The following is a 24820-nucleotide window of genomic DNA, read 5'->3' as shown; positions in this document are numbered from 1 at the left end:
TATCAGACAGTAGATGACACCATTGTTTTTTAGATTTATTCACATATTTATTGTGTTGATTTTTATTCGTTTGTTTACAAATGTTATTTACGTAAGTCTTTGCGTAACCCACTGTAGCTTACAAATTCTTTAGAATGTGTTAAATAATAATAACTTTTTTATTAAAATTTTAATTTTCTTCAAATATTGTTTTTAATCTTGATGGTGTTTTTGTTACAGTGCCCCATTTCCTCTTTATCATTCAATGAGTCACTTCCGCAGTTTTTGTTTGGTTTGGTTGCATTCCATCTATCAAGTGCGCAGCTTTCGTTTGTGTCAGCTGACTGAAGTTGGACTGGACAGCGTTTGTGTCAGGTGATTAAAGTTGGACTGGACAGCGTTTGTGTCAGGTGATTAAAGTTGGACTGGACAGCGTTGTTTCAGCTGATTGAAATTGGACTGGACAGCGTTTGTGTCAGCTGAAGTTGGACTGGACAGCGATTGCTTTTGCGTGGACACAGATGTGTGTTTATGTGCAGATAATCTTCAGCTGATAAAAGCAGAGCAATGGATCTACCCAGAAGAATCATTAACATATGCATTAAGGCTGTCTCTCTACTTTTATTGGTGAGCTTAAAAATTACCCACTTTTTGGCTTTCATTTGTCAATTCAGGTAAAATAAAATAACACAAAAAACGTATGTATGTCCAACAACTGGACTCTAAATTTGCTGACATAGGGCATAATGCACATGACACAATGGTTTTGAAGTTTGCGCATGTGTTTTGATTCCTGTTTTTCCTTTGTTTTTAAATTGTCTAGCTGGCTGGGATTTCTTTAATTATAGGTGGTGCATTTCTGCTGCATAAATACAGATCCCATGGTCTGTTTTTTAGCAATTTTTATATACTCCTCCCTGCATTGTTGGCTGTTATCAGTGGAGTCCTCATCCTCAGCAGTGGAAGTTTGGGCTGTGTGTTGTCCAGCAGCGACCCCTCCTGTTGTTTACAAGCATCGGTGAGGAATTTGATTTAGTTGTGACAAAAGTGGGAGAAAGTTCGGATTTACTACTTAATTATTTTAGGATGGTCATAATTATGATGGGTGGTCACGCATTTTTCTGTCTTTCAGTTTGTGTATATTCTTATTGTTGTGTTTTGTGCTGTGAGTACTACTGCTACATTGGCATCTGTTCATACAGGCCAGGTAATTCAAATACAAAAGATGCATTTTAAAATAGTACCATTCTTTTTTTTATGTTGTTTTACTGTGTTGCTTGTAAATGTGTATTTTTTTATCTTTTTGTAGCTTGATGCAGACTTGGCTCCTCTGAAAGATGTGTTTCAAAACTACAGTGGTAACAACCAAGATCCTGATACCCATGCTGTAAATGCCCTACAAAGTGAGGTATTTGCCTGTAAATAATATTGGCTGTTTGTGTAAATATGTGTGTGTTTGGCACATAACACTTTTCTGTTACAGTTGCAGTGTTGTGGTGTTAAGTACTACACAGACTGGTTGGATACCCAGTGGTTTAATCACAGTGGGAAATATGAAGTTCCTGTGAGCTGCTGCAATAAGACCTTTCATACCTGCAACGGGACTTTACACATTCCTGCACTTCTCTGTAATGAGGTATATACACCAAATTACATTTGAGCTAGTTTTAAATGTTTCAGATTACATGCATGTCAAATTAGTTTCAATCTGGAGCATGCAAATAATCGCACCTATTATACTTGCAACGAAGATCTATAGGGCTGTATGGTGTCTGAGATGCTGTTGATAGGGTTTAATTTCTTTAATATTCTTTTGCATTTTAGTATATATTTTTATTACACTGGTTTTAATTTTAGCATAAATTACCATGTTGCCTGTTTGTTTTATTCTTCTAGGGATGTCAGATTAAATTTGAAAAGCAGTTATCGCTTATGCTGCATGTCATCATTATAGCCTCTTTAGTGGTCATCTTAGTACTGGTGAGCTCTGTGACTTTAGAAACATTTTTATGCTTTGATAATTTACAACGTTTAAATGGATTTATTACTTTTAAAACAGAAATCTGATTCTCCTCTTCAGGTATTTTCTTGGATGAGTGTGGGATATCTAATGAAACATCAGCCCCTACAGGAATATCAAATCCTGAATCAAGAATAAATGTTTAAGATTAAAGTGTATGTCTTATGTCTGTCGTTATGAATGCTTTATTGTTGTTTTTATTATGTATGTATTTGTTATATTTCACTCCTTTTAATAGATCAACAAAAATGTTTTTCACATTACTCTTTATGAAACCTATGTTGTATACATGCATGCACATGGTGTAACTTTACACAATAAAACTGACACAGATGTCATACTTATACCAAATGTCTTGTTTTATTATACATTCAAATGTTATGATATTTATTCAAACAAAACAAAATAGGCCTCACAGGTAAATTCTTTAATGCATAGAAAGATAAAGCTTTACTTATTTACTTAAATAAAATAAAAATACGAAAAACAATCACGCTCTAAAAAAGGGATTGTCGTTGACTTGTAGGCAACGTAAAAATTGTTAATTTAATTATTACAATTGTACAATACAATTGAATAGTAAATTATGGGGCAGTTTCCTGGACAGGGTTTAGATTAATTCAGGACTAGTTATATTAGGACATTTAAGTAGTTTTTACAAACAAAACTTTCAAAAAAACATTATTGATGTACATTTTGAGATAAAACAATGCCTCTGAGATACATATACATATATATATATATATATTAAAATATGTCATTACAAGGTGTTTTTAAATTCAGGCAGTTCAAACATCCATTTTAGTCTGGGACTAGGATAAATCCTGTCCGGAAAACCGCCCCTATTTGTACGTGGGCGTGGTTTCTACTTCCGGTTGCTTGCCAGAGTTGAGAGTTGTGTATCACGAGAGCGCTGCGCCAGAAAATAGCCACGTTCTGCAGAAGAACCGCTCACGTGCATTCTGCCGCAGGATCGGATCTGTGCAGCATTAAAGCTGGTAAGCTGCCGTTTACTTCTCAAATTATTTTTATGTTTTATAAGCACTCTAAATGTCCGCTCTTTAGTGGAGGCCTGGTTGTATTTAGTTTAGGCCCCTCATCGCAGCCCGCTCGAGTTTGAACTCAGGAGTTGCCTGGGATTTACAAAGCGAGTCATCGCGAAAATAAGGGAACGGTGTTGGGGGGCGAGGCCTCGTGCTGTAGGTGACTTTCATGGTAGACCCGAATACTGGTTTCTTACATGCATACTGTGTCATGACACGAAGTTGTTGATCTGTAGCTAAGCTACGATACTGTAACGATGGCGAGTAATGCAGCCAGTCATGACCGGAAGAGTTAAAACGCACTAGTGCCGCGAGGCTGTTGTATTTCACGCCCACACCAACACTCTTTACACAGCAGCATACAAGTTAACGGATCAAAAGTCATAACAGAGTTATCTGGATTTATGATAGTCATATTTCCTGTTTGACTGGTTTCCTAGAAAACGTTTTATAACCTCATTCAACATGAATAATATAGTAGTATTTCTATTTACCATAGATAGTAAACGGCAGTAAAAGTCCTAGATGCTGTAAAGTTTTTGAACACAGTAAGTCCAGTAGCCTATTTACTACAGTTTATCAATTCACCATAGTTAACACTTGTAATAAGTTAACACAGTGTAATAATTACTGTAATTTATTGCAGTGTCCTACAACTTGCTACAGTTCACTGTACTAAATATACTGAATATGTTGCATATAGGCAAATATTTTGGTTTGTGTAATGTATAATGTAGTCAACCCTAAAAAAGATATGAAAAAATGAAAATTCTGTCATCATTTACTCACCCTCAACCTGTATTCATTTCTTACACAATTTAAGATATTTAGAGAAATGTTATAAGCAAACAGATCTGGGGCACCATTCACTTCCATAGTATTATGTTTTCCTATTATAGAAATCAATGATTAAACGAAAAGCGGAGAATACAAATAATATTGTATACTTACCTGCGGTGTAGTAAAGTTTGTCATATTATCTTCACTTAACCCTTGTAAACTAGACACAAAACAAAAACAAAAATGTTTGTCAACTAGTTATGAAAAAATTTAAAAGGTTGTTAAAATGTAAAAAAAAAAAACTATTTGTGAATCCAAAGCTAGGGGGCATGTGTTTTTTTACACATTAAATCTGTAAAGGACCTCTTTCTAAAAATATTTGTAATTTTGCGAAGGCAGAACAGACTCAAAGTGAGGTGCTAAAAATACACGCTGAAACAGCACCAGACTCAATAGCCAATGGTTGTTACGCGTTTCCCACAGGTTATATCAGAAGGCGGCTCATCTTTTTCATTTATTTCTTTTACTCCAAACCCAAAACCCGCCTTTTCCCTTCCCCATCATCTCTTTTTGTCAGCGTGTATTTTTATTACCTTATTTTGTTTTGGTATCTTCAGAGTCGGGATCATTGACAGCTCTTCATGGCAGTCAGAAGGGGACACATTAGATACGTAAAAGTGAGTAGACTTTGTGTCCGTCAGGGACTGAATGTGGACATCAAGCCATTTGTGTTGTTATATTGAAATCGTAAGCTGAAGATGTTAGTGTTCAGTGTTTGTAGACTGTTAACATGAACATAGTTGTGTGTGAGAGAGTGATGACAATAAAGTAGACTTTTAAAGGAATAGTTCACCCAAATATGTTTACTCCCCTTTATGTTATCCCCATGGGTGTGAAGATACAAATAACAAATACTCTCGTTACTGTAACAAACTTCTTTTTCCTAGGAATTATACTTTATTAAGTAGTTTAAAAATACTTTATATTTTTAGTGCTGCGCTACTTTTTCCTCAGCTTGTCGTTTTTAAAGCGTTACTTTTTTATTGCAGTCGTTTAGGGGAGAATAATATTAATTCACTTCAAATTATACAGGGCAAAATGTGTGTGCACCTTTCTGCAGCCCCACGCAATTGTGAAATTGCATGATTCAACGCATAATCAGCCAAAGTCCGCATATTTCTGCGGGGCCGTATTTTTTTCAACTACGCCGCACTTTCGCAGCATAAATTTCAGATTTCCGTGCGCAAAATATGGAGGGCTTGCATAATTTCATAACCCCAGCTTTTTCGTAGCAATAATCTCACATATCTTAGCAGAAAGTTGAAAAATGTTGCATTTACTTCACACAAGCGCAGCCATGCCCCCTGTTGCCATGGGAATGTTATGAGCTGACACAACAATCACAAAAAATCTTTTTTTTCTGGAAGGACTTGATTAAAGTCCATGCTTTGTATGCTTAGACTTGCTCTCGCTGTACTTGATGTCATATCCTGATCAGTCTGTGCAGTTCTGCATAGGGTTGGCGCGGTGACATAATTTTCCCACCGGTTAATTGGCGCGTCACAAACCCGGGTATCACCGGGTGGGAGGGGCTTATAAATGCGCATGCAGACGTGCACATTTTACTTTCACTTTTGAATTATGCAACTGTTTAAATGCAGTGCTTGCGTACGCTGCGTATGAATTTGCGTGCAATGCGAGTGCAACAGCTGGTTAATTTAAGTGCTTGAATCAATGTGCGCAGGTAATTTTCACAGAACCCGCCAGTCCCAAGCAGAGCAACCGGCTACTTTTCCATAAAGCGCTGCTTGAATGATGGGTTTATTATTTTTCTTGATGAAAAACACAACAACAAAACGATCTCGCTTATATTAAACATCATATATGTATATTATAACAAAAACGAGTAAGCACGCAGCTTCTGCCATCGTCTGGTCGGTCAGCTCGCCTCGCACACTGACAGAAATAAATGAAATCTGACACCTGCTGCTCTGTGGCGTGACGCGCGTTCAGCTCAGAATTCAGGCAGCAGACACATTCAGTTCTTAGTGTGTTTGCTCTCTCTAACAAAACTAAATGATTTAATTACACGAAAATATCAAAACGACGGTGAAAGATGGTGTTGCGGTGGGCAAGTGATCTAACCGGTGAGAGGCTGAAGCACCGGTAATCACCGTTTCACCGACTATCGCGGCAAGCCTAGTTCAGCATGACAGCCATGTCCACATGCTCGCACCTTAAATAAGTTTTTGCAATGAAGATTAGAATTTAGCTTGCCTAAATTGGAAATATCAGCGTTAACTCTACATTAAATTTAATGAATATATCAGGGTGAGTTGTCTAGGATATTTGTATGTTTTTTATTATGCATGTATGTATAAGGTACTGTGTTAGCTAACGATTACATTATTGGTTGGATGTTTATGACTGTACAAATGCTTAAGTTCGCAGTACAGAAAATGTAACATGTTCTACAATTTAAAATGGTAGTCCCCCAGTAATAGTATAATATACTATTGTATTTTGTAGTATTAATAATAGTGCATATTATTAAATAAACTATAGCGAATACTGTAGTATTCTTTAATATAGTAAGGTTCAAAAACACTTTAACCACTGTTTCCCATAGTAAATACTAAAGCATACTTCATATTTTCATGTGGGCATTTATTGGAAATAACATATTAATAATTTATGATCATATAATGGGGTGTAACGATTAACCGTGCAAATGCGCGTTTTCTCAATGAATGAATTTGAATGAATTACGGTGAGATCCAAGCACATCCGAACGCCAGGGGGCGCTCCCATGCAGAAACTCCCTTTGTGCCACAGAAGAAGCAGCATTACGAATGCTATTCCAGGAAATGTCTACAGGAATATTTATATCACTGTTCTTCAAATTGTTTCAGGTATTTTCATGATAATAAAGAATATTTTTAATGATTTTGTTTAATGAGTGCTGCTTTTTTAAATGCACGTTATAAACAACTTCGACTCGTTATGATTTTAGATTGATAAGGACTTACTGATCAAAAGCCGTAGTACACGCACAAGCTGTGCATGAAACAAAGAATCGCAGCGTTGCGATTCAGAATCGATTTCAGACAGGCATTTTTAATGGGACACACGGTTGAATCGTTACATCCCTATCATATAATCATTATGGTAATAAATGAAACATTTATTGATGGCATGTCTCAAATATTAGCAATGAAAAAATAAAGCTAAAAACTATATAGAAGGTATCAGCAGTAAGAACATAATCAAGCAGCTTTGGTGGTCAACACGTAACATCCAGTAAACCCCGCTAAGAATAAATAACAACGCTGCAGTACTTTAAATGTAGTTTATTTATATAACAAGCAAAATAAACAACATGTGGAGTACCTAGGAAACCAAAACATTTTTTATTTTTGACGAGGTATTTGTTCAAGAGTTCAGTTTAGCAAGTCAGACCATTAAAAAAACTGAAACCAGAAGTAAAGTTCAGACCAGACATCATGTCACCGCACTTTCACTACCATTCATAGTCGTATAACATTCACTGCACGTGATTATTTCAAAGAGATACTTTTTTACCCATACTTTTGAATAGATTTTACGACAGGTACTTTTTGTTTAACTTACACTACATTATTTGGGAAGTAACAGTAGTTGTACCTATTATATAGTAGTTGTAATATTAAAGTAATCCAATTGACTCCAGTAGGTTAATTAATGTTTTCTGCGATACATTTGTGAGAGAAAACGTTTAATATTTTGATTTTATGTAGCGATGAAAACATCACATATTGATGGAAACATAAGGACCTACGCCTCAAATTCAAATGTGGCAGCACATTGTTAACTTTGAATCTCATTGGTCCTCGAGTGTTTCATCACAAGACATGATAGAACGACAAGATTCAAAACTATATAAAAAGTCATATGATTTACTCAGCCTCATGCCAAACCAGATAATACTTTTTATATTTGATTGAACTGATAGACATGATATTGTTAGACAATTTAAGTGAACCAGCAAATACAAAAAATTAGTTTGCACCAGTTTTAACCTGAATTGTCTGCAAGTGATATCAAAGCACTCTATCAAAACCTCTAATGTTGGGTTGTAGGAGTGTGGGTAATAATGCCTGTTTGTTTCAGCCCTGAAGATTAACTAGCTACTCATATGTTGAATAGCCTACACAATGAGACCTCTCTTCCAACATGAATAGGGCACTGTGTTCACTATCAGAATGATCATGATCATGGTGATCATTTCCTTGTACCTTCACCTACAACGCCTTAAAGGAAGTGTTTTGCCTTTCAGTGCCGTTAGTCTTTCAAGCCAAAGATTTGTTAGTTACAGTAGGAGATTTTTATTTTTCTGCTTTTTTATGATCAAGTGCAGTTTCATCCTATTTCCATTAGAGGCAGTGTTGTTCACAATATATAAAATAGCAGTATTATAATTAATCTAGATTGAAATTATTAAATGTTATTATTAATATGTTTTATTTTTGCTTTGTCTGTGTTAGTTTGGTAAATATTTTCATAATTAGATTATATTAATATTTGTGACTCTGTGAAATCCAGGCTAAAGTCTTATAATCTAATGATGAGATTAAGAGTGTCAAAGTTTGATTTCAATATTTGACATGATCTCACTCCGTCAATATAAAGATATCAAGGTTATATATTCACAGAAGGTTCTTAACATTATGTGGGATGATTTTATGTAAAAAAAAAAACATAGGGGTGGCCATTTTTAAAGTAATATTTTATTCAAATTTTCAAGCTCATAAAAAAATGTATATTCATTTATATAAATGGTGTTTATCAAGACATATTTTTTATTTTTTTTTATTTAGAAAAACAGCATTTAGTAACATGCGCGCCCATAAAAAAACTTATATTAAATAATAGAACTTATAGTTGGCATTTAAAAAAAAAGTTCGAATAGCATTTTATCATTTCAAATAATTCTGCAGATCGAATATTTGACTAGCCGTGCACATCCCTAGTAGGAAGCAGTAAATTTAAAAATAAAAGACTTAGGTTTTTCACACACTGGGTCACATTTAATAATTAACAAATATGGTGGTTAGTCAGTGGTTGGTACGTAAATTTGTAATCTAACTGAATGTTACTAGGCAAAGTAGATTTTTGCAACGTAAATGATATTTTATTGTTCCAGTTTGTCCAAAGTCTAGTCGACATTTAATAATTATAAATGGTGTGTTAGTTTATTTAATGTGTGATATTTTCATTGATATAATGTCGGATACACTTAACAATATTTTATTCTTTGTATTTTTTAGGAGGTCTATGAGATGTCGAACGGTTATGAAGATCACATGGCCGATGAGCCAAAAGATTGCAAAACGAATCTTATTGTGAATTATTTGCCTCAGAGTATGAGTCAGGATGAGATGCGGAGTCTCTTCAGCAGCATCGGGGAGGTGGAGTCGGTCAAACTCATCCGTGACAAAGCAGCAGGCAAGTTTTTAACACCATTCGCCACAGTGCTTTCAGATCAGACACGATAAAAAAATACGTTTCTTTTCGTGTTTTTCTTTATTTAAGGAGGCGTTTTTTGTGAAGTTGTAGCCGTAATGTAAATCTGAAGAAATGTAGGTTAGAAACGCAGTAAAAGGGTAAAGCCTTTTACACCCAACCTCGAAGTTTTATTGGGACTGGGAGTTGCTCTGTTTAAAAAAAAATGTTTTTAGCCTTTATTTCAGTGTTGAGAGAAAAATACTTTTTTTTTTATTTACACTTATTCGGACATTCGACGTGGATTTATTTGATTTATGTTATATATTAGGATGTTTTTTTCCTTTGTACTTGGAACATTTCAACTTTTGTTTTTTTGTTTTGTTTTGTTTTATTGTTTTCCTTTTGTTTTCTCTAGGCCACAGTTTAGGGTACGGATTTGTTAACTATCTTAACCCTAGTGATGCAGAAAGAGCAATCAGTACTCTCAATGGACTGAGACTACAGTCTAAAACTATCAAGGTAATGTGATCAAATGGTGCTCCTGTGTACACTTCAATTGTGTCATTGCTTCAGGCCAAGGTTGCGCGAACGCGGAAATAACAATGTTAAGTTGCGTAGAATTGTGCTTATGGAAGTCTGGTTGTGGCCTTTAGATCTGACTTGTTAATTTAATTATATATTTAGCTAAAATGTCGTCCTAAAACTGTATCAGTTCTGTTTATTTTGTTTGGGGGTTTGTTTGTTTTTACAAAATACGTTAGTTATATTAATATACATATTTATTTTTTTCATAAGAAAAAGAACTGTGAAAGATCTATTTTTCTAATTTTACTTTAAAACAAGGTTTCTACACAATTAACGTTTCTCCTAATCTTTGTTTTTCTGGCAGGTGTCGTATGCCCGGCCGAGCTCTGACACTATAAAAGACGCCAACCTCTACATCAGCGGACTGCCTAAAGCAATGACGCAGAAGGACGTAGAAGACATGTTTGGACGATACGGCCAAATAATCAACTCCCGCGTTCTCGTCGATCAGGCGACAGGTCGGTTGATTTAAAGTTGGGTGTGATTTGCCCTGTACGCAAGCACGCATTCAAATGATTTATGTCGCACTGCAGGGCTTTCTCGTGGTGTGGCTTTCATTCGCTTTGACAAGAGAGCGGAGGCTGACGACGCCATTAAGGACTTGAACGGACAGAAGCCGCCAGGCGCTACAGAGCCCATCACTGTAAAATTCGCCGCCAACCCCAACCAACCGAAAAACACTCAAGTTATCTCCCAAATTTACCACATGCAGTCCCGGCGCTTCAGTGGGCCGGTCCATCACCAGGCTCAGAGATTCAGGTAGCACAGCACAGTAGCTCTCACTTTAAGCATACATGTGTATGAATTTTGCCAAAATGCATCCAAAGTGAATTTGAGGTCAAACCCATGACCTTTGTGCAATGCTCTACACATTGCACACAATAATTTACATTTTAGTCTAGATAATGTGTAAGGATTAATCATGGGTGTTTCCCTCATCTCCAGGTTCTCGCCCATGAGTGTGGACCACATGAGCGGCATGTCCGGTGCTAACATGTCCGGAAGCTCATCGTCTGGCTGGTGTATTTTTGTCTACAACCTGGGCCAGGACGCAGACGAGGGCATCCTGTGGCAGATGTTCGGGCCGTTCGGAGCCGTCACGAATGTTAAAGTGATTCGCGACTTCAACACCAACAAGTGCAAAGGATTCGGGTTTGTTACCATGACAAACTATGAAGAGGCAGCCATGGCTATCGCCAGCCTGAATGGCTATCGCCTCGGGGACAAAATTTTACAGGTGTCATTCAAAACAAGCAAGACACACAAATAGAAAGCAGGCGTGCAGGACGAATGAAGGAGCGAGTTGTTTCCTGCATTGCCAGAAAAATTGGCATAGATTTGAAAAACTTGTTTTTAGTTGAATCAAGTCTTTGCAAATGTCTCGATTTGTTTTCGTTTTAGATTCAAGCTGTTGGATGCTTAAATTGTTTTTAGGCGTTCTGGTTATCCCAAAATTTGACCAATTTTGCATCGTTAGCTTGCTATGTGCCATATACGTGGTCAAACACTTCATTCATCAGGTGCTGGCTTTAAGACTCTGATTTTTCTTCACTCTGTGTGTCATTGCTCTTCAGTGTTTACGATGCCTTAATTTTACCCTTTTTTATTCTGAATAATGTAGCACTTTTTGGTTTCAGATTTGAAAATCTGAGTTTTAAATCCAGCATTCTGAGTGTTCAATAGAAAATGAGGGGTAATAAGCATGCAGATTTCGTGTGAAATTGAAATAGACTGTTTTCGGTGAAGGGAAAAGTCTCAAATTAATCTGTAGGTGTTGTGAAAGGGACCCCCTGAAAAGAATGATTACTAAGAAGGACCAAAGACTCAAATGAAAGGTTTAGTTTCCTCATCAGCAGGTGCACACCCCTAAGCATATTCCAAATATATCTGGATCTACATACTAGGTACTGAGTATTTATGTAAAAATTTTATCACAACTGAGCATCAGCATCTCATGTTAAAAGCTTGTTTTTTTTTCTTTTCTATCTAGGCGAAAACATAAAGTTTTGTTTGATTATTTGAAAGTAGATATCAACTACTAATTCGCCTGCTTTTAAAAACTTGTGAGTTTATTTTGTGTTTGTTTTTTGTTTTTTTGCTCTGGTGTTTTCTTTTTGAAGTCTTTCGTTTTGATTGTTTCACATGACATTTACAATCATTAAATTTTATTTCGTTTTGCCGAACGTTTTGTTTTGTTTCCTTTTTTCTTCATTTATCTTTTAGTTTTTTACTTTAGCTAATGTAGGCTCAAGACCATAAACTTACAGATGCATTCATGTCACTTAGGTCAGTTTTTATCAGCTTATCCTTATATGAGGAATGCTAAATTATCACATTTCACTATTTAAGAGATTTACAATTTGACATTGAGCGTCTTAAGAGGCCATCATTTTGGACCAAATTGTGATACAATATATGAATAATGGACTATCGGTGCATCATTCAGTGGCATACACATATTTTTTTTAAACCTCATTTGTAGGTTTTAACCAGTTGTTGAGTGATGATTACCGACAGGTCCACACGATCACAGCATGTGCGAAACCCATATACTCTTGTCTTGATTTCTCTTAAGGTCTTCCAAAAAAGCAGCACATTTAAGCCCAAATAGTTAAGTTTCCAATGTCTGGTAACATTTCTGAGGCTTTTTTGGCCTTATGCTTTCTCTGCACAGGACTTAAGGTTGGTATGTATGTGTGTGTGTGCACTATATTAGCGGTTACTGCCATTAATCTTAATTGTCTGTATAGTTTATAGTTGTACACATTAGTGTTTGTAATAAGCTGCAGTTTACTTTTATTGGATGAACCAACATCACCTGGTACGTTATGATTTATGTGAACTTATAAGCTTTGGGTCTCGTACCACTTTTGGTTCTACGTTGGTATGAAACGCGTTTTAACTTTGGCATTCTCATTATGTGGACGTTTCGGTGTAATATGTGCAATATGGCAAAGTTATTAGTAATAAGCTATGTTATTAGAGCAGCCTGTCCGTCTTTGTCATGCGATGTTTTTAAGATTGAGTTGGCTGATGTTTAGGAGTGAACCGAGATGCCAGTTGTAATAATATCAAGCAGGACTTAGCCGGTGGTTGCTTATTTTTTACGCCTTAATTTATGTACGAAATCTCGGAGGAGTTGGAATGGGAGAATTATTTAAGCTAATGTATACGGTTTTATGTGTTGACGTGTTTCTTAATTTTGTTTGTTTTTTAACTTATTTTCATTCTACAGTAAAGACATCTGTTATGAGATACTGTCTAACATGTAGTTATGAAATAAAAAATAAGGCATCTTTGCAAATCTGGATTGTGTCTTGGTATTGGTGGTTAACCTTGTACTACTATTAGAAAGATGAAGCACACAATATATTCAGCTTTTTTATCTATAATAAAGTAGGTATAAATGAGAATTACTACAGATCTTTTTCTTTCTTTATTTTCTGATAAAGTATGACAAGGTAAAATAATTTTTCAGATTTTATTAAGAAAATAAACAATTGATAATAGTATAACACCACATTTTTTTCCAAACATGGGCATATGATTAAACTAAACAGAGGGATTGTGCGTACTGAAGAGATTTTTAAAATAATGCTATAACATACACAAGGCAACTGGTGATTTACCATCCACAGTTTGGCCCTGGCTATGTAATACTCAACCTAGTTATGCTTTCCTATTGAGATGTTATGTTTTGTCATCATTTATCAGTCAGTTTTACTGCCATACATCATTGTCGTGTTTTAAGGCAATTCCAGGACACACAAAGTACTTAAAGATGCAATATGCAGGATTTTTAGGCGACTCATACAATCATAATCTCTTACCTATGATCTACTATAAGTATGTTCTGGTGTTTGTGTCTACAGAAACACTGTTCACTGCTTGTATTTTTATATTGTTTAGGGTGCTTGGGATGTTTATGGGTGGCAACATAAAGCAGCTATGGAAATGTAGCACCAGAGAACACAAATATAGTGAGGTTAAAGCAGAGCAAATCTGGGGTTTGAATTCATCCACAGATGAGCACTGAAGGCCAATGAATGTGTCCTGTTGGACAGGATGGTGAAATGGCATCAGTAGTACCTTCCTAGACAGCAGACGACTCCGGGCCGGATTCACACCAAAGTCAGCAGCTCCGGTACGGATCAGGCCCGGGGTAATGTTCTGTTTGGGTTGCAATGTACATACAAGCAGTTTATGACGTGTGTTTATTTGCAACTAAACATTATAAACATTATGTACATTATAAATAAGTCTTGAGGTCTTGAATAATGTTCTGTCTAACACACAAGTTAAATTCAGAGCTGAATGTTTACATATACACTACTGGTCAAACGTTTTAAAACACTTGAAAAAAATGTTAAAAATCATCTTTTCGCCAAGGGTGAATGGATAAATGCTTGAAATTACTTTTGTAGACAAAATATTGTGGTTGCCAAACAGCATTCCTGTTATTAGAAAACTAAAATTTTATTTTAAAATATTGTTTTAAACTTAGACTTGAAGAAAAAGCAACAAATAAGAGCCCAGATTAAATGTGAACTCCTCCAATATTCTTTAACCCCTGTGGGTTGTTCAAATTTGCTACCCTTTCGGGTTGTTCATGGCTATAAAAAAAATTCAGATTAATAAAAATATATTTTTGCATATATCTCTTAATCAACCTCAGTACTGATCAATACCACATTTTTCAAAAGTTTCTATTATTTTAACTCTTTAATTGCCGAGTTCTTAAGTGATGTCACTGATTTGGGGGGAAAAAGACACAAAGTGACTGATTTCAATATAAAAAAGTGATTGTGGAATGGATTTTTTTACCTTTTTCACAGTCTTGGGGTTGTGAAATAGTATTAAACATTGGCTTTGATGCATTTTTTATTTTTGTGCATCATCAGATTTTATTTCTTTCTCCCTAATTAGTTGTTATTGGCTTTTTTTGGCCCCTTTACTTCCATTATAACAACATTTTATGATTGCAAAGCCATGACACCAAATAATTATGCATTTTTGATTGTTGGTGTTTTATACTTTTGCTAAGAGGTAAAATTTGTCATTTTCACTGTTGATGACCATGTGGCACCATTACCCCACATGTGTAAAAACATGGCTTAATTTCTGGCTTGTACATTGAGTTATATAAAGTATCACAGCATATTTGTGCGTATGTGTGTGTGTGTCCCGAAAGGGTAGTAAATTTGCTGTATATTGTGGAGTTTTTGAAAAATGTCAAAGCATGTTCCCAAAATATGTGTCAATAAAGATTTGTCACCAAAAATCATTCCATTTGCTGATACATAGAGAAAGTTGTGGCCAAATTAAGAAAAAAAATATGGCCTCAACAACCCATATGTGTAAAAATTAATCCTAAAGTAAAACTTCAAGAATTTTCTTGATAAAATGACACGGGTATGGTTTTGCAATTTCTAGGCAAAGGGTGACTGCATTTCAAATGAAAAAATGTAACAGAGTTTTGATTTATTTTGGATGCTTTTAGTCACCAACACAATTCTCACAGTTGTGTTTTGCCATAGTTTAGAAAAGTTATTATATTATATGAGTTTTGCCATAGTTTAATTATTATTCTGTAATGTGGAAAAAATATAAATAAAGAATGAGTGAGTGTAATACTTTTGACCAGTAGTGTAGATATTTACTTGCTAAATATTTGGTTAATTTGCGTGCTTCTGGAAGTGCTCCACCCGAGGGGAGGGGCCAAGTTTAGATATTATATTTACAAACAGTAACTGAAAATCCTGCATAGTACACCTTTAAAAAATATCTGAACATTATAGTTTTATAAAAAAAATTGATGCTAACTATGAAAATCCCCAAAGTTTCCTCAATTTGCAGGTTCACCAAAAGCGACTGTTGAGGTAAAACTAACACGACAGAATGGCACAAAAGTGTAACAAAAGCAAGAAAAGAGGAAGGTTTTTTGTGAAGTCAAGGCAGCTCCAGTTTCATCTCAGTATCACATGTCAACACAAGTTAAACTTGGCAGAGGTTATAACAGGGTGGTTTCTCGATCACCTGATCCCCAACCACCTCTAAAATGTAGTCCCTGTTGGCCAACAGCGGAGTCTCCGATGTGGGAAAACTCTGCACGCTTTGGTTTCCATAAGATATTAAAGTATCTCTCTGCAAGACACAAAATACAGCTGTTACACAACAATCAGATTACCAATATGATGTACTTGTGTTGCATTAACATGGGTTCGATCTCTAGGAAACACCTACTAATAAAAATATGGATTGAATTTACTATAAGTCGCTTCGGGTAACAGTATCTGTCAAATGCATAAATGTAATGTCATGTGGTGGTGCTTGCCACTGTACATAAACAGATACAGCCCCAATACATACACAGGTGTTAAAAACACATGGTGGAAAATCTTACTCTCTCTGCGTTGTTTGATGATGCCGTATTTTTCTGAAAGTCCTTTCGGCACACATGAGCCATGATTCCTGCCGCTAAAGCATCTCCAAGCACGTTGATCATTGTTCGAAATCTGTCCCTGATAAAATCCAACAAGAAAAGGCTTTTCTCAACATATTGTGATTGCATGTTAGAAAGCAACGTGCTTTTAAGTAGCAAATATATGGATGGTGGTTTTGACTGTATCGTACTTACAGGATCCAGTCAATAGCCACAATGAGTGAGATGTCATCCGGAGGCAAACCCACCGATGTTAAGACGATAACCATGGTAACAAGACCCGCCTGTGGGATTCCAGCTGCTCCTATGCTCGCTGCAGTAGCTGTGATACTGAGAAAAGATCAACTTTAATACACATAACTCTCTTCACAAGTCATTGTACATCTGGACTAATAGAAATACTTCACCTGATAGTGACAAGTTGTCCAAAATCTAGCTCGTACTCATTGACCTGTGCGATGAAGATGGCGGCCACTGCCTCATATAGCGCTGTGCCATCCATATTGATAGTGGCACCCACAGGAAGCACGAACCGGGCTATTTTCCGATCCACGTGACAGTTTTCCAACAAGCACTTCATTGTAATTGGCAGAGTAGCTGAACTGGGAAATTAATGAATATTTATTCACTTACCTATACACCAAAATTCATAATGCAAACAAAAGATTTATGTCTTGGGTCAAATTAGAGATGCACGGATATAAACAAAAATCCACCGATACGATAGCTGATTATTCAGAGCGATATCTGCCGATACCGATAGTTTGATGGTTATTTTAACTTGCATTAACCAAATTCTAAAGATTACATCTTCTGGATGTTATTCATTCATATAATGACCATTATTATTAAACATTAATTGATTGATGTTTCTTTACATTTTCTTTACACTGAGCTCAAATTCATTGCCTTTTCCTGTACTCTTTTTATTGACAGGATACATCGGCCATGACTATCCCCTTTTTCCCTGGTTTATTTATTGATTTAAATCTCAAAGGGTTGTTTACATAAACAGAAGGTACAAGTATACAAAATGTGTATCGGCTGTTTTTTAACTATTAGCCGATAGTGATAAAAATAGATTTTATAGACTCCTACCGATTACTGGCCGATATATCGGTGCATCTCTAGGTAAAATAGTAAAAAAAAACCATCGCAATTTATTACAGTTGCTTTATAAATAGAAAGAATTCTGTATGAGATTTTCTGATTCATTTCTTGCGATTCAATAGATAATAAAATATTTTATTTGTTTTTTTCTTTACCTGGATGAAGTTGCCAAAGCAATAACCAGAGCCTGAAGTAGCCCACGGATGTAGCTGAAGGGATTTTTCCTGGTGAACAGATAGAAGAATGATGGTAGTAAAATCACACCATGGACAAACAGACCGGCCAGAACAGTTATGAAGTACATCCCAAGCTTCTCCGCAAGATCCGCAGGATCGTGCATGTCAAGGATCTTCCCAGCAACCAGAAACACAATCCCAAATGGGAAGTACCTGCAGAAAGAACCAGGAATGTTATTCTGCATTAAATTCTTCTGGATTAAGGCCCAAACAAAACTATTTAAGGGAATGTTGTGATGGTTTTAATGGCTGATTTGCATCTCAAACATTAATTAATTCCCATTTACTTACCACATAGCAGCATTGATGATCTTCATGACACACTCATTGACACACAGACACACGTTTACAAGTGGTGCACCTCTCGCTCCCATTCTACCAAGCAAAAGACCTGCGAAGCATAAACGCAACTTATATTTACACGTAATAAACAACTCTAGCGTGCATAAACCAACAGGGAAGTTAAGGCTGGTCTAAACTGTTCTTTCATGCGGTTTATGAAGGTACGTACCCATAGTGGCAGAGAAAATGACAATTCCCAGCACGTTCATCCCGTTGCTTTTCCCCGGAACGATCTTGTAGTGGAGCTCAGGGGGAGGAGTCAGTTCCAAAAACACAGGGTGGCCCAACTTTGGATTGTCATAGTCTGGCATAACGTACACAAAGTTGGCCTGCGATGATTTTTCGCTGTTTTTAAAATTAGGCACAAGCTCGGTTTTATACTGAAACGCAAGAGCAGACATGGACAGTGCTTAATAACACATGCAACAACATACTTGATAGGTTCTTTTGTTCTGTATCTCACCTGCTGAAATGTGGCTTCAATCAGATTGGATGGGATCATGTTCCTGTTGGACAACAGACACAATCCGTCATACATAAATTCACACATTTAAACTATTCTGTCATCATCTCAGTTACTGTGTGGAGTTGTCGGTCAGGAAGTGGCACAGTATTTGTCGTCATGACAGGACAAAACTGGACGTCTGTGTCACAGTCTGCTGTATAATAAATGATTTAGCTCAGCCTATGAACCTGGGGGGGAAGAAGCCGGTGAACGGTTTATTTATAAATCCTCATTCTACAGGTGGCTGACTGAATTGAATCCTATTAAATCTGCCCTAAAGCTCAGGAACCCTTTCACCCTCATGATGTTATTCACATCCTCTTGGGCGGCTTTCTAAATATACCTAAATCCAATCCGTTTGTCAGGTTACAAGACTGCAAGATTAGGCCTTGATCGCCTTGACTTGATCACAAATCCTTTTGAGTGGTTATGTAAGTTACTTTGATTTTAAAATGTGAACTTTACTTCACCTTAAATTCAATTTGTTGACCTTGTCGTATGAACTGTTTACAGTGTTTACTGTCCAAATGTTTGATATCAAGTAATGACAGTTTTGTCATCTTTCTGTGCTAACTCAGTGAACGCAGGGGCCATCTTGGTTATATTAACAAGCATGTCAACATGAAGTTGGATGAAAACACATTAGTGTGCAATAATAGGGCTAGAAAGGGTACAAATGTACATTTCCAACTGATGCTAAAGGTACAATACACTCAAAAAAGATGTCACTTGGACCATACCCTTTGAAATAATTCTAATATGTTCCATTTTGGTACAGAAATGTATATATTTGGTACTGATATGTACAAATGTGCACTCCTTAAGCAATGTTCGAATTATGTCAAAGATTATGGGGGTCCCCTAGCTAAGCCCCCCTCCCACCAAACTCCCATCATTATAGGGTTCGCCCCGAGTAGTAAGATGTGATCCTGGATTAATGTTGAAATCCCAAATTTTCCTTAACTCAAACTTTAACCATTTTTACCCCTCAAATAAGTGTGAAGAAATAGTTTGAGAAGAATTTTTAAAAGCCCATTACCCAATCCTAAATCTTAAAAACTGTCAATTCCTCCAAAAAAGGAATGAGGATTTACATTTATCTCAGACAGAAATCTTTTGGATTAGTTTATTGCGAAATTGGTACAAATAATTAACAGTATCGCTTTTTAGCAATGCAGCTCGAGAATTTTAAAATGAAGGAAGTCTTTTAATTAAAAAACAAGTAAAAAACAAAAACAGGGGACCACCCTAATTTATATTTCTGTGCTTTATAGGGGTCCAGAACCACCCTAGACCCCCTCAATTAGAACACTGTCTATAGGTACAAAGATGTACTTTTCCTAAGGGTACAATCTCAGAAATAAAGGTACAAAAGTTGTCACTGGGACCGTTCCCCTTGCAAAAAGTTACACATTTGTCCCCAAAGAGTGCATATTAGTACTTCAAAAGGTACATATTGGTAGTTCAAAGATACATATTTGTTACATATTAGGACCTATTTTAAAGGGTACTGCCCCACGGACAGCTTTTGTACCTTTATTTTTGACAGTACCAGTATACATTTTTGGGTTGTTTCAACCCATGGGTAAAACGTACACAAATCCAACCGCTGAGTTTAAAAGAACCTATTCTTAGATATTTCAACCCAAAATCCTGAGTTGTTTTTTACTACAACTATGGACATTTTTGATGGGGGTTGAAACAACCTAGCTTTTTATTGTGTGTACATCTTCAACAGATGTTACATGAAGAAATCTTGCACATTTTTGTGCACACATTTTACATCAGGCTAAAAACTATTTTCAGATGGCCCAGGTAATGTGCATGTGTTGTAGAGCACTTACCAAAAATCCAACTGGCTTTTATAACCGAATAATGAGATACTTTCTTTACCAATATGCAATTTCTCACATTTATTTCTCAACAAGTACTGAATGTCTTTATAGTGTTTCTGTTTAAACTAAGTGAGTTGATTGTAAGATTACCTGATCAAATCAAGGAGGGCATCTGCTGATGTCATCACTGGCCCTCCTGCAGCTTTATGGCCCTCTTTCTCAGTACCAGCTCCAGGATGAATGATCAGCACAAGAACAATGCCCACTATTACTGCAATGAAGGTTGTCCACAGGTAATATGTGATGGTGAGTAGGCCAAGGCGTCCACTGGCTTTGGTGTCCATAGCAGACAAGCCAGACATTAAACTGTAAGCAAAGTATTTCATTTTGAGTTATTGGTGTTTTTATCTATAAATTAAAAGATTGTTTCCCCATCATCTGATTCATAAGTACCTGTACCAATACTTCACACACACCACAAAAAATTCTGGCACCCTTTAATGACATTCTTGTCATATAAATCCTGGATAACTTTTTTTAAAGAGGCAAAAGTTACCATCAAATAAGAAAGCTACCACTTCATTGTTATTTGTAGAGTCCTAAAACATTGCAGCCTGATGGATTTCTTATAATGTAACTCTCAATCACAAATAGGTCACATGCTTGAGTGAATATGATCATCTCAAATACAAATGTAGTTACCTTGATGTGATGAGAGGAAGAATTAACATTTTCAGCATTCTCATGAGAAGTTCTCCAGGAAATGAGAAATAGATTTTTGCCTGGGGAAAGAAAGACAGAGCGAGTTTTAGTGATTTTTCTAATTAATTATTCATTTTTAACATCACCCTAACACATAAACCTTTTACCATGATTTACTTTTACTGTTTCAGTAATGTCTTTGGAGAATTAAGTTAGCTGACTTGTAATTTATATATGAGACACACAATTTTAAATCTCATGCTACAATTAGGAATGCTTATATTAGGAAGTTTGCACTTAAACTTTATGGGGTGGTTTCCCAGACAGGGCTTAGTCCCAGACTAAAATTCATGTTTGAGCAACTTAAATTCAAAAACGCCTTGTACAACACATATGTAAACATATATCGGTGGCATTGTTATGTCTCAAGATACACACCAGTATTTTTTATTTGTGTTTGTTTGTAAAAACTAATTCAACTAAGGCCTAGACGTGGATTAATCTAAACCATGTCCGGGGAACTGCCCGATAATGTCTTAAACAGTTTGGGGCAGTTTCCCGGACAGGGATTAGACTAGTCCTAGACAAAAGTAAATGTAAGAGCTGTTCAAACTAAAAACAACCTGTACAGACATATTTTAAATTATGTCTATGGTGTGGTTTCCCGGACAGGGATTAGTTTAAGCCAGGACTAGTTTTAACAAACATGCCTTACTAAAAACATTAATTGTGTGCATTTTGAGGCAAAACAAAAGGCACTGATGTATTTTAGTGATGTAGTACTCGAGTCCAGTCTCGGACCAAGACGGATTTCTGCTTTCTCGGACTCATCTCGGACTTGTTCCTTCAAAGACTCGGTCTTGACTTGGTCTTGGACAGTAATTTCAGACGAGTCCTCGAGACCAAAGCATTTTATCAACAATAGTAATAAAATGCAATGTTGATTGGGCATTATTTGAAAATGACATCCAATGGTGCAATGCAAAGTTACTGCCATCAGAGCCGTTTATTTATCTAGAAAAATAGGCAAAGATGATGCATGTGGTGGGGATTTTTAATGATAGTAAAAGCATAGTCCATATTAAGACATAAAAACTGCTAAGCTAAACAATTCCCAATCTAGCTTAGTCTGCAGGCCTAACTGTTAATTATTAACTTGGGTGAATATGAAAACTGACATGTTTTTATGGTCTTGGTCTCGACTCGGTCTCGACTCAGACTTGCTTCCTCAAAGACTCGGTCTTGACTCGACCTCGACTGTATTTGAAAACCAATGGACTCGGTCTCGACTCTTCAAAGACTCGGTCTTGACTCGGACTCTGCATAGGCGGTCTCATCCCCATCACTATATTTTAAGATATATCAGTGCAAGTTGGTTTCAGTTTGGACAGCTCTTACATTTATTTTAGTCTAGGACTAATCTAATCCCTGTCCGGGAAACCGCCCTGTAGTGAATTTAAAATGTACCGTGTATGCCATATCTGATTTCTGTCAAATAAATGTCACAGTCTCATATCCTCTTGTGCTAATATAAAGCCCAAGCTTTTCTCAAAGTAGTCTATGAGGCAGTTTTCCAGACAGGGTTTAGATTAATCCAGGACTAGGCTTTAGTTAGGACATTTAAGTAGTTTATACAAACAAACCTTACAAAAAACAATACTGGTGTGCATCTTGAGACAAAACAATGGCACTGAAAAATGATAAAATATGTCAGTACCAGGTATTTTTAAATGAAAGCAGTTACTTATATGATGGCATTAATGCTACCTTGCTTTAACCCTTTCTGACAAAGTGATAAAAGAGTCACACAGAGTTTCACCTCAAATATGCAACAATGAATCAGAAGCCACATACCTGTGTTGACAAGTTTAAGCTTCTCAATGTGAAGCCCACCGCACAGCCAGACATCACCGCTAACACAGACAGGGTGAGCAAGCCGTTCCTTTTGCAGTACTCCCTTACCCATTCACGAAACCTCTGAGATATTGAGTTCTTGATAAGGTTCTTGAAATATTCCACCATGTTTCTCCACGGGCTCACAGTAGGGGAAGAACATTGTGAAGATGCCGACCTTGAGCCGCTCTCTATCTCATCCATGCTTAGATCTGTGTGAACAGGAAGTGCTGTGAGAGCCTTTTTGTGTAACTCTTTTCTAACAACAGATTAAGACATCAAGTATAGCTCCTAACCACTGCCTTCATAACAGTACAGTCAGAGCGGATTAACAGGAATAAGGGTATTACATGTACCTGCTCTTAAAAGTCGGGACACTCTGGCATAAAGGCGTGGATAAGATGCTCTTAATTCTTGAATAAGAATGTTGATTTTAATATATTTTGTGTTTCTAACAGAAAAAAAATTCATGTTTAATCATTATGGCTAATACATTAAACAATACTTTTACACATTTTAATAAGAACACTTAAATCAAGATGTATTTTCTTGATGAGCAAAATGACCTAAGAAAATAAGTCTAGTTTTTAGACAAAAAAATATACAATTTAAGTGAATTTGTGCTTAAAACAAGCAAAACATCTTGTGAATTAATTTTTCTTGAATTATGTGTTTAAGAAAAAAAAATACTTATTTCAAGATTTTTTTCTTACCCCATTGGCATTTTTTTTTTTTTTTGAGATTTGTACTGAAAACAAGACAAAAATACTGAATAAGAAAGTAATTTTTGCAGTGAATAATTATACTTTGCTTATCCCTCATTATTTTTCCTGTTTTGTAGAGACAGGGTGTAGAAGGGAGGTAGATGATAGGCCATAATAATAATTAATAATAATAAAGAACATGTAAATACCACTCAACGCAAGAATTAGAAATAGGTACAATTCAGAAGACTGTCATTAAATACCATAAAAGTCATTATTTTCCTGTTAATGCACATGGAAAGGGGATGTTCTTGTTTTTTATGGCTGCAGTACTTTTAACACATGGGCTGCAGGCTATTCAGAGATAAAGGACATTGCCCTTATTAGTCTGAACGTCACATCTTAATGGGATTTTTGCTTGTGTGCTTTACAGTCATTTCCGACAGCAGTGTGTTCAGCGGGTATTGAGTTAATTACCAGACAGCATTGCAAACACTCGAGGAAATGAATGTGTGCGTTTCCATTATGAATGATAAGAGACTCATCGAAAGTCATTTTTAGATCTTTATGATACACTATTAAAAATAAAAGTACATAAAAAAAGTTAAAAGAACTTGCTTATAAGTGATAAGTTGACATATCTTTATAAAGTTTAACTTAATACATTTTTTAAATTATAGTTATATAAAAATATATGTTGATTTGACAAAAATGCATTTTTTTAAAAAAAGTTCTTCACAGCGATGCCAGAGGAACCATTTTTGGTTGCTTAAACAACCAGTCACAGGTTTTTAGAAGAAAGGTTCTTGGAACCTTTTAGCCATAAATGGTTCTTTTATGGAATCATTATTTGTAATAGTGTAAGCCAAGGTTTATCCAAGCATTTGGACAGATATTCCTGGTCTGTAAAGGTAATAAACAGTGCAAGAGACACACATACAATACATAAAAAGTTCAACCCAGAAAGGCCTTTTTTAAACATCATTCTTTTTAACTAGAAGTTGACATACCGGTGAACCATGTGATATCTGAATGGCCTTGAGCGCCTGGAGTTTTTCCAATCGAGCCGAAGATCATTAAAGGTGACGACAGCGGAGTCTCAGGTACAATCAAACACTAATCCATTTACCGAGGGTGGATATATTGACAGACCAACATCA

General features: G+C 36.1%; 3 protein-coding genes across 4 annotated transcripts; 2 read left to right on the top strand and 1 right to left on the bottom strand.

The window, feature by feature from the left end:
- The first annotated feature begins 266 nt into the window (after positions 1-266).
- tspan37 (tetraspanin 37) lies at positions 267-2344 on the top strand. Its single transcript, XM_065277179.1, has 8 exons — positions 267-389; positions 424-606; positions 803-997; positions 1112-1186; positions 1289-1387; positions 1463-1615; positions 1876-1959; positions 2060-2344. The coding sequence occupies exons 2-8, from the start codon at positions 547-549 to the stop codon at positions 2135-2137; spliced, it is 744 nt and encodes a 247-aa protein (XP_065133251.1). The 5' UTR covers positions 267-389; positions 424-546; the 3' UTR covers positions 2138-2344.
- Positions 2345-2842: 498 nt separating this feature from the next.
- On the top strand, positions 2843-13199 carry elavl1a (ELAV like RNA binding protein 1a). Of its 2 annotated transcripts, XM_065277126.1 has the most exons (7): positions 2843-2997; positions 4440-4499; positions 9129-9306; positions 9722-9825; positions 10196-10349; positions 10425-10650; positions 10837-13199. In XM_065277126.1, exons 2-7 carry the CDS (start codon positions 4464-4466, stop codon positions 11159-11161), a joined length of 1023 nt encoding a protein of 340 aa, XP_065133198.1. In that variant the 5' UTR covers positions 2843-2997; positions 4440-4463; the 3' UTR covers positions 11162-13199. The 2 variants fall into 2 exon arrangements, with proteins under 2 accessions (XP_065133198.1, XP_065133199.1); XM_065277127.1 differs by lacking the exon at positions 4440-4499.
- Positions 12585-24820, bottom strand: slc1a8b (solute carrier family 1 member 8b). The gene is made up of 12 exons (XM_065277064.2): positions 24671-24820; positions 22918-23168; positions 21064-21143; positions 20512-20727; positions 18485-18527; positions 18191-18401; positions 17971-18070; positions 17599-17832; positions 16741-16935; positions 16529-16663; positions 16295-16412; positions 12585-16035 (listed from the first exon to the last, which is right to left on the bottom strand). Exons 1-12 carry the CDS (start codon positions 24735-24737, stop codon positions 15886-15888), a joined length of 1800 nt encoding a protein of 599 aa, XP_065133136.1. The 5' UTR covers positions 24738-24820; the 3' UTR covers positions 12585-15885.

Source organism: Paramisgurnus dabryanus, chromosome 6, assembly GCF_030506205.2.
Source record: "Paramisgurnus dabryanus chromosome 6, PD_genome_1.1, whole genome shotgun sequence".
In the NCBI taxonomy this organism is placed as follows: domain Eukaryota; kingdom Metazoa; phylum Chordata; class Actinopteri; order Cypriniformes; family Cobitidae; genus Paramisgurnus; species Paramisgurnus dabryanus.
The sequence above is the reverse complement of the archived record's forward strand: the minus strand, read 5'-3'. Positions and strand labels throughout refer to the sequence as shown.

Coding starts and splice junctions, on each gene's coding strand:
- slc1a8b (XM_065277064.2), bottom strand. CDS start 24,737: ATGATCTTCGGCTCGATTGGAAAAACTCCAGGCGCTCAAGGCCATTCA. Junction 20,728..21,063: donor CTTCCTCTCATCACATCAAG/GTAACTACATTT, acceptor CTTTGCTTACAG/TTTAATGTCTGGCTTGTCTG. Junction 18,528..20,511: donor GCCCTCCTTGATTTGATCAG/GTAATCTTACAA, acceptor GTTGTCCAACAG/GAACATGATCCCATCCAATC.
- tspan37 (XM_065277179.1), top strand. CDS start 547: ATGGATCTACCCAGAAGAATCATTAACATATGCATTAAGGCTGTCTCT. Junction 607..802: donor CTGTCTCTCTACTTTTATTG/GTGAGCTTAAAA, acceptor TAAATTGTCTAG/CTGGCTGGGATTTCTTTAAT. Junction 1,187..1,288: donor CATCTGTTCATACAGGCCAG/GTAATTCAAATA, acceptor ATCTTTTTGTAG/CTTGATGCAGACTTGGCTCC.
- elavl1a (XM_065277126.1), top strand. CDS start 4,464: ATGGCAGTCAGAAGGGGACACATTAGATACGTAAAA. Junction 9,826..10,195: donor TACAGTCTAAAACTATCAAG/GTAATGTGATCA, acceptor TTTTTCTGGCAG/GTGTCGTATGCCCGGCCGAG. Junction 10,651..10,836: donor CACCAGGCTCAGAGATTCAG/GTAGCACAGCAC, acceptor CCTCATCTCCAG/GTTCTCGCCCATGAGTGTGG.